This window comes from Tympanuchus pallidicinctus, unplaced genomic scaffold (genome assembly GCF_026119805.1).
Source record: "Tympanuchus pallidicinctus isolate F22 unplaced genomic scaffold, pur_lepc_1.0 scaffold24, whole genome shotgun sequence".
Classification (NCBI taxonomy): Eukaryota; Metazoa; Chordata; class Aves; order Galliformes; family Phasianidae; genus Tympanuchus; species Tympanuchus pallidicinctus.
Window position 1 is genome coordinate 3,359,953 of NW_026294741.1, and position 8,883 is coordinate 3,368,835.

General features: G+C 48.3%; 1 protein-coding gene across 1 annotated transcript; it reads left to right on the plus strand.

Moving 5' to 3' along the window:
* HASPIN (histone H3 associated protein kinase) lies at positions 1-3,932 on the plus strand. Its single transcript, XM_052689027.1, has one exon. The coding sequence runs from the start codon at positions 77-79 to the stop codon at positions 2,528-2,530; it is 2,454 nt and encodes an 817-aa protein (XP_052544987.1). The 5' UTR covers positions 1-76; the 3' UTR covers positions 2,531-3,932.
* The last annotated feature ends 4,951 nt before the right edge of the window (positions 3,933-8,883 follow it).

The window sequence follows — 8,883 nt, forward strand, 5'->3', positions numbered from 1 at the left end:
CCTCCGCAATCTCGCGAGATTTTGTTTGAAACGGAGGCGGGAGGCCGAAGCTCGGCTCAGGCCCGGCCCGGCCGCGATGCCGCGGATGCTGCGCACGTACTCGCGGCGCGGCGGCTACCTCCGAGTTCTGCCGCAGCCCGACCGCTGGATTTCGCCCCCTCAGGACCGCAGACGGCTTTTCAGCTCCTCCTCAGCCGCCTCCAGCGCTCTCTCCAGCGCTCTCTCCAGCGCCCCCTCCGCCACCTCGGACGACCCCGACTTCTCGCCGCCGAGGAAGCGCCGCCAGAAGCCGTTGGGTGAGCGCCACGCCCGCTCCCGGTACCTGCGGAGCCGGCGCGGGGCGGAGAAGGAGAACCTGCCCCCGGCCGCCCTCAGCTCCCCGTCGCCCTCCCCGCCACCGCCCCGCCGCCGCCGCCGCCGCCAGGGATCGCCCTCCGCCGCCCGCCGCCCGCTGCTCTGCAGCACCCCGCACTGGGCGCCCCCCTGCGGCTCCGCTCGCCTTTCCCGCCGCGCCGCCGCGCCGCTCCCGGAGCTCAGCACCAGCGTGGAGGGCGGCTCGGTGCTGCAGTGCAGCCCGGAGCTCTTCTCGTCTCACGACGCCTCTGTCGGCGGCGCCCTCGACTCGCCGGGGGCATCGCGGGCCGGCTCGGAGCGGCCGTCGCCGCGCACGCGGAGCGGGAGGGACGACGGGGCAACGGGAGCGCCCCGAGCGGCAGCACCGAGCGAGAGCTCGGCGCCGGGGCTGCGCTCGCAAACGGCCCGCAGGGCTCTGAGGGCGTCCGTGCGGGAGCCTCTGCGCGGAGCCGCGGCAGCCGCTCCCGTCAACGGTGAACCGCAGCGCGGCGCCGCCGGCTCGGCAGGGCTCCACGGCGATGTGAAGGCCGATGAGACGACGGGGAGCCCGGGCGGACGCGGGGACGCGGCCGAGCGGCGGCTGATGCCGGTGGTGGTTTTGGAGCGAGGGGACGAGCTGCTGCGGCTGAGCGGCCGGAAGGCGGCGTCCCCGCTGGGCGGCCGAGGAGCCGCGAAGCACCGACGTAAAAGCGCCGAACTGATCGCCGGGGAGGGCGGCACCTGCAGGAAAGCCTGCATCAGCGGCTTCAGCGCCAGCCGCTGGGGGAGACAACCGCGGCTCCGTCCGCGTGGGTACAAAAATAAGTGGCAGCAGCAGGCGGGAGCCTCCTTCGGGAGAGCGCAGTTGAGACGAAGAGGAAAGAAGAAGGGTGTGCAGATGTCGGGAGGGACGCGGGACGCTGACTGCTCGTTCCTCGATAACTCCCACCGCTGGGGTAGATTTCGAGCATCTCTGTCTTTCCATAAGAAAAAGAAAGTGATCTCAGATGACAGTTCCTACGCCAGCATCCTTTGTAATCCCGTTGTGAATCCCCAGCTTTCCGGGCACCAAGCAACCCTGTCTTCTAGTAAGGCTGAGAGCTACGCCTTGTCTGCTTCCTCCATGATCCTGTTGGCTCCCATGAGTTCTTCAGCCTTAGAGATCACACTTACAGATGCAGAGAAGGTGTTTAGGGAGTGCCAGCAGGAAGAACCTATTGCTTTTGAGGATTGCATTGCCTTCGATAAGATGAAAAACTGCAAGAAAATCGGAGAAGGGGTGTTTGGAGAGGTTTTCCAGATTGACAGTGAGAGAGGATCTGTGGCCTTAAAAATAATTCCCATTGAAGGAACTGAAAGGGTGAACGGTGAAGCTCAAAAGAGCTTCGGAGAGATCTTGCCTGAAATAATAATTTCAAAGGAACTCAGTCTTCTGTCTGAAGAGTCCATGAATAGGACCGTAGGGTTCATCAGCTTGTACTCTGTGCACTGTGTTCAAGGGGCTTACCCTAAATACCTCCTGAAAGCCTGGGACACATACAACAAGGCAACAGGATCAGAAAATGATCGGCCAGACCTGTTTGGAGAAGAGCAACTCTTCATTGTTCTGGAGTTTGAATTTGGAGGCAGTGATTTGGAGAATATGAGAAAGAAACTGAGTTCTGTGGCTTCAGCAAAAAGCATTCTGCACCAGGTGACTGCTTCGCTGGCTGTGGCAGAACAGGAACTGCACTTTGAGCACAGAGACTTGCACTGGGGGAACGTGCTGGTCAAGAAAACAGATGCAAAGGAGCTTAGCTACGTGTTGAATGGGACTACGTGCACAATCCCCACAGCAGGGATCCATGTCAACATCATAGATTACACCTTGTCTAGGCTGGAGAAAGATGGGTTAACTGTCTTCTGCGACCTTTCCGCTGATGAAGAGCTGTTTCAAGGCACAGGGGACTACCAGTTTGATATCTACAGGCAAATGAAAGCGGAGAACTCCAACGGCTGGACTGACTATCATCCACACAGCAATGTCCTCTGGCTCCACTACTTGACAGATAAACTTTTGAAGGATGTAGTGTACAAGAAAAAGGAATCATCATCTGCCATGAGAAAAATAAAGCAGCAGCTCACAAAGTTTCATAAAGAAGTACTGACTTTTGGGTCTGCCAGTGAAGTTTTAGGCACCAGCAGCCTCTTCCAATGAGTAAGGGAGTGCAGGGTTTCCAAGAACTGATGCTGCCCTTCTCCTTTGCTGTCTTTAATGAATGGTCGATTAAATGTTAGCAGAATGAAGTGTTAACATCAGTTAGCAATGTGAATGGTAAACTATCAAAAATGTGAAAAAAAAAAAAACACACAAAAAGTCTTGTGCTCTAGCATGTTTCCATATGTGCTCTCTTTGAGGGGTGAGGGTGGAAAGGAAATGGATTCGACCTTGCAGAGGAGGGGGAGCAGATGCCTTCAGGCCCAGTTCATGTTCTGAATTCCACTTAGGTTATTAAAAGTTCTTTCCTCATTCTGTCGATTTTCTTACCAAGTTCTTTGCTTAAAAACAAAATCAACCAATCAAACAAACGAACCCCACGATGCTGCAGACAGGTGAGCACTGGTAGCCCAGCCACAGAAAGGGGAGGAAGGCGCTTTGAGTTTTCTAAGCGACCTTTTGTTCATTTTGGCACAGCTTGTGCTTGGCGTGAGGCCATAAAAGGTAAATTTCCTAAAGTTTCTGTAGTTGTGTTTTTAAAAACACTCTGATCTGCAATAATACGTTTTTTTTTTTCCCTCTCAGTGAGGACTGCTGTTAATGTGATCACATACTGTGTTATTTTAAAAAGCACCCGTGCTCCTGATATATGTTTGACAGCTCTGACCTTGTATGCTGACAGGATCCCAAAGCTGTGACCTGGTAGCATTAAAGTGATTTTCTCCATTTATCTAGAGGAGAAAATGCACAGCGGGTTCTTCAGCCTTCATGGCAGCTGGGTGAGACAAACTAAAGCTGAAGGTATACTTGCATCAAAACTGAATTCTTTGTTTTCAAGAAGTCCTAGGCTAACATTCCTGTACATCAAAGAAACTGGCCTGCAGAGGAAGATAAATCAGTCCAAGTGAACATTCAATGTAATTATTATTGAAAATTAGTACATCCAGTGACCCAGGTGTATGAAGGAATGGAGAGGAAAAACCTCCCCATCTTCAAGGCTCTTACTTTTGCTATCTTAAGCTACAGAAAGCAACCTGACAATCTGCACTGCTTGAAATTGTTAGGCTGGAAATCACACTCTGTGCAGTTGCTGCAGATGAGTCCGCATTTCCTTTTTAAAAAATTTGTTTAATAAAATTCTGTGTATTCATCAGCTCCATATATTTTAATAGAAGGCATGTGACAAGAAAGGAATATGAACAGTAACGCACAGAAGCTCCTGAGCAAGAGAAATGCCCTGATTCTGTTCTCGTTCCAATCATTTGGAATCAAAGTTTTGTCCATTTGGGACAAAACTGAATTATGTTGCTCATCTGTTTTCTCTGCTAAGTTGGAAGGAGGATGGCAGCACCCGGCTTTCCAGTTCAGTAAGCACAAGCTTTTAAGTATGCACTATTCTGAAATGTTGACCTTAAAGACTGCTCTATTTTTTACTGAAATCCTAGAATCATAGAATCACCAAGGTTGGAAAAGACCTAAAAGATCACCCAGTCCAACCGTTCCCCTATTCCCAATAGCTCCTACTAAACCATGTCCCTCAACACAGCATCCAGTCTTTCCTTGAACACCCCCAGGGTCGGTGACTCCACCACCTCCCTGGGCATCCATTGCAGTGCCTGACCACCCTTTCTGAGAAGTAATACTTCCTCATGTCCAGCCTGAATCTCCCCTGCCATAGCTTGAAGCCATTCCCCCTGCTCCTATCACTGATGACATGAGAGAAGAGGCCGACCCCCAGCTCCCTGCAGCCTCCCTTCAGGCAGTCATAGAGAGCAATGAGGTCTCCCCTGAGCTCCTCTTCTCCAGGCTGAACATTCCCAGCTCCTTCAGCCTCTCCTCATCAGCCCTGTGTTCCAGACCCCTCACCAGCTTTGTTGCCCTCCTTTGAACACATTCCAGGGCCTCAATATCTTTCTTGCAGTGAGGGGCCCAAAACTGGACACAGCACTCGAGGTGCAGCCTCACCAGTGCTGAATATAGGGGAACAAATAATGAAGTTTGAGCAAGGCTATAATCATAAGGGAAGGAAAGATTTTTCACGTGGATCCAAACACTTTGGAAGGTTACAAGGGACAAGTATAATTTTGTGAAACCAGTGCCTCACAAATAGAATGGGCACGGAGCAGGAATTCATAGAACCACAGAACCATAGAATGGCCCAGGTTGAAAAGGGCCAATGCTCATCTGTGCTATGTGCAGGTCACCAACCACCAGACCAGGCTGCCCAGAGCCACATCCAGCCTTTCTTGTTCAGTTCTCAGTGTGTTTTGTGGTGAAAATAGCAAAACTCAGTGATATTAACAATGTTTGCAGGCTTACTTCAGAACAGACTTTCATCTAATTGCCAAATCACTGAGGAGTTTGGCAATTCTGAGGGAAAAGAAGGCTATAGCAAAATAGTGATTACACTGCAAATACTGTTTAACTCACTGGGATCCTGTTAAAGCAAAATGTATTTGGTGCTTGGCATTCCTTCCAGAGCAAAGCTTAAAGTGCAGGAATTAAGAAACTATCTCCTGCCTTGAGGAAATGCACGTGAGTGACAGGCTGAATGTGAACAAACAGAGGCTATGGCCTAACTGCAAAGGTACAGCAGCAAGAGCAGCTACTCAAAGTCCCATTTAGACGTAGGAAAAAATGAAAATAATCATCTCTACTTACAGTTGTTTTCTTGAACACTGGGTGCCCAGCTCCACAGTTTATGGGTAAGTCTGCAGAAGTGAATGGTAGCGGTTGGCCACAGTGAATAGCAGGAGAGGATGGCTGCCAACCAAATAGGAACACTTTAATGTTGAATAAAAATAGATTGGGAAACTCAACTGCGTCTGCCCCCATAAAATGCACGAGGTGGATGCAGCCCAATAAAAGACTGGGAGTCTTAAATCAGTAGTTCAGGCTGCAGTCCTAACAAGCAGAACGCTGCCCTGCGCTGCCCTGCCTCAGCATTCATTTGGTAGCAAATGAATGGGAGCCCGAGCTGTTTGCTTTGGGAATTCTGTCCTAGCTGAACAGTTTGCTGTTCTGCAATCTTACTTCAGCCATCACCTTAAAGTGGAGATTTTTAGGACAGCTCAAGATGTGTGAGTCATCACTATGGAACCTTTGCCTCCTTGCAGTGGCCCACTGCTGCTTCCCTTCTAGTAGACAGAAAAATGAGACAGGTGACATTTCCTAATCTTATGTCATAACCGAGCGACCCAAATCATCTTGTTCTGCTGGTTGCTCCCTCCAAGGACTTTCACACATGGGACAGTGCTACAGCCCTGCTGATTATTCAGTATTACTCAGCACGTGGAGGAAAATGCTTCCTTAATATTAAAGCCCTATCTCCAAACATCAAATAACATTTTTCCGTTTCTGTTTTACATCAACACAGCTTTTAAAAACTGTTCTACTCGAGTTGCTGTTCTGTAGATCTCCAGGCATTCACAGAGGAGGTAAAAACGTGAGATTCCCAACAGCTCCCCACAAGGCGAGTGAAATGAAGAGGCTGTGAGATTTTCAGAATGCTTTGTTGCAGGTACCAGAAGTTGTCCTCAGAGCAGAGCCTCTGAGGAAGTGTAGGACTGCAGGCTGATCACAGTTCCCATTTGTTACCTTGCTGAGACACCAGTAAAGCTGGGATTATATTGAAAGTTTTGACGTAATGATGGAAAATTAGTATTCTCTCAGGATGGAATCTCAAGTGGGTGAGAGAGTGAACAACTGGTCAATGAAGAGCAAGCAAGAAGCACATATCAGTGCTTGGATCATTACAGGAAAAAAAAGTTTTAAGAAATCCTGGCAGCAAGACTAAGAAGTGCTCAGCTTTTCCATAACGTTCCACCTGAGCCATGCTGGCTTATTTACAGAAGTTCCACTTTTTGCTGGGAATGTAAAAAACCCCAGTCAGTCTGAAGGAACAGACAGCCAAAATACACCAGTATGGAGAGAGTCTCAGCATTAAACACTCTGTTTGTATTTCCATTAGATAAACTCGTTATCTAGTGGTACAAATTCTCGCTTTATCTACAGTGTGTTTTCAAATAAAAAACGCAAGGACAAAATTGAAGCTGTCCATCCTTTCCTTCCCTTGGTGAACTCCACAAGTCATTCAGCTAGCAGAGATCTGATTGAAAACAAGGCACGGTCAGGCAAGGTTTTCTTGTGTGTAAATGACTTAAATCATCAGCGCTGAACTGCAGACATTAAGACCTATGTTAATTTGTTCATCTTCATCAGCTGCTCAAAGCTTTAGAAGTTCAAAGGCAAAAGCAATGTGAGTTGAACGCTTTACATTTTTTATTAGTTCTTCTAGCACTGGGAAAGATTTTTTTTTATGTCCCTCTGATACCAAATTAAAAATAGAACCATTACACAGTGCTTGGAACACAGATTCTAAATTTGGCTTTGAACCATTTCCCCAGTAAACTAAAAAGTAGCACTCATTACCTACCAGAGCACAACTGCATCCTCCCATGATCCTGCTGTGGCATCTTGGAGACCATGCAATATCCCCACTGATGTCTCCAAGGCTGCCCCCAGTAAATCCAACTCTTGCAAAAGGAGAAATCCCTGCATATTTAGGTGTCCTTCCAAAGGAATGGAAAACACCCACCAACAAAATCCCTTTACAGCCGCTGTAATGGAGCAAATCTCACACGAAAAAATAGACTGACCTCACTGCACATTCATAGTGCTTATGGGTGAACAATAAAACCTAACCAATGTAACGTGAGGTCCAAGATACCCGCTAATTCTCAGACCAGAAGGCCGATCCTTCTGCACTGACTGCATGCAGACCCTCCCGCAGCAGCAGAGGTCAGACAGCCCTGCGCTGAAGGACTCGATAACCATTCGCAGATGGAGTCGATGCCCAGCCGGCTTCGAGACGAGCTCGTTTCTCCACTGCATTACAGAAATACGCCACCAGAGGGCGCAAGCTGTTTGAATTCGAATGGATGCCCAGACCTTTCTGCTTCCCACCATTTGCTGCAAGCCGCGAGCAAACCTTAGCAATGCACTGAAGTGGGTTTCTCTCGGTTTGTTGTTAAAGAGGGTTCAGTTGTCATTCAGAATGCTGCAATTAGTAACTTCCTGTATATTTTACACTGCATCCAGGAGCTGGGCCCTCAAAACATTTTGATTTCTGCAAGTCTCAGGAGGCAAAGTTTTGGCAGCTCCCCACGCATGCGTTTATTATAAACGCTGCAAAGGACACTGCTTGGCAAACCGAAGTCGACACCAACAAATTGCCTACATACAAGCAGAAGAGATGGTTTTATCACACTGCGATATCTGTACATCTCGTGCACAGAATGGTTTTATTTCTTCAGTTACTTCTTTTTTTATACTCTACAGCTAAGATGGGATCGCTGGCTTCACCCTGCAGTCCTCTACCATACAGGGAGAGCACATTCAGTGAGAGCACAAAGGAGGAATGTTTTATTTGTCACTACTTAGGCATGGTTGGAAAATCCCCAACATGGACTGTTTACGCTACCAGTGTTTTTACCTTTGTCTCCAGGCAATAGACGTAAACCCTTCCTTCTTCTCCTTGGATGTGATAAAACGGAGCTGCAACAAGGAGATCTGTCACCCCATCACAGTTCACACCAGATGGGCAAAGTTCAGGGCCAAAATAAGATCCAACCTGGGCTCCAGAAAAAAAAAACAAACAACCAAGCAGCTCTTTCACTGGAATTCTCTATATATAGCTTTGTAGAATTAGCTCTTTGCAACAGTAAGGCAATTTTTAGAACAAAACATCACATATCTACTTATATGTGGATCGCTTCCCTATTATTTATTACATTTCTGCCATCCTCAGGGACAGATCCTGCAGTCAGTGTAACAGTACCCAAATCGTTATTCAAAAATGTGACAGAATGAAAGGCAGAACAACGTCGCCGATGACGTCTTTTCCCATGAGCCATGAGAACATAACACAAATATAGTATGAACTCCATTTAGCTAAATGTCTTCCCAGCCTTTTTCAGATTCAATGATGTCTTCTGGTGTTCCCAAAGCATTATGGAGTAATCACTGGATAATCCACATCTAGCTAAACCAGATGCTTGGCTGCTCCCTGATTGCTACTTGTGGGGTATCTAACCAAAGAAAACATGGAGTAGTGACAGCCCATGGCCTCCAGCAGCCTGATGTGAGCAGCTGAGCTTTGGTAGTTTACCCAGCTGAGCAACTTCTCCCAGAAGATGAGGCCCCAACAGATCTCATTTAAAAAAGGCAGGAAATGTTCTCAGCCAGGGAAGTGCACACAAGAAGTCCAGGCTGCCTGGACACAGCCTGTTTCACAGCAATAGTAAAGCTAATTGATTTATTCAAACAATTGTAATGGCTTTACTCCTGCTTCA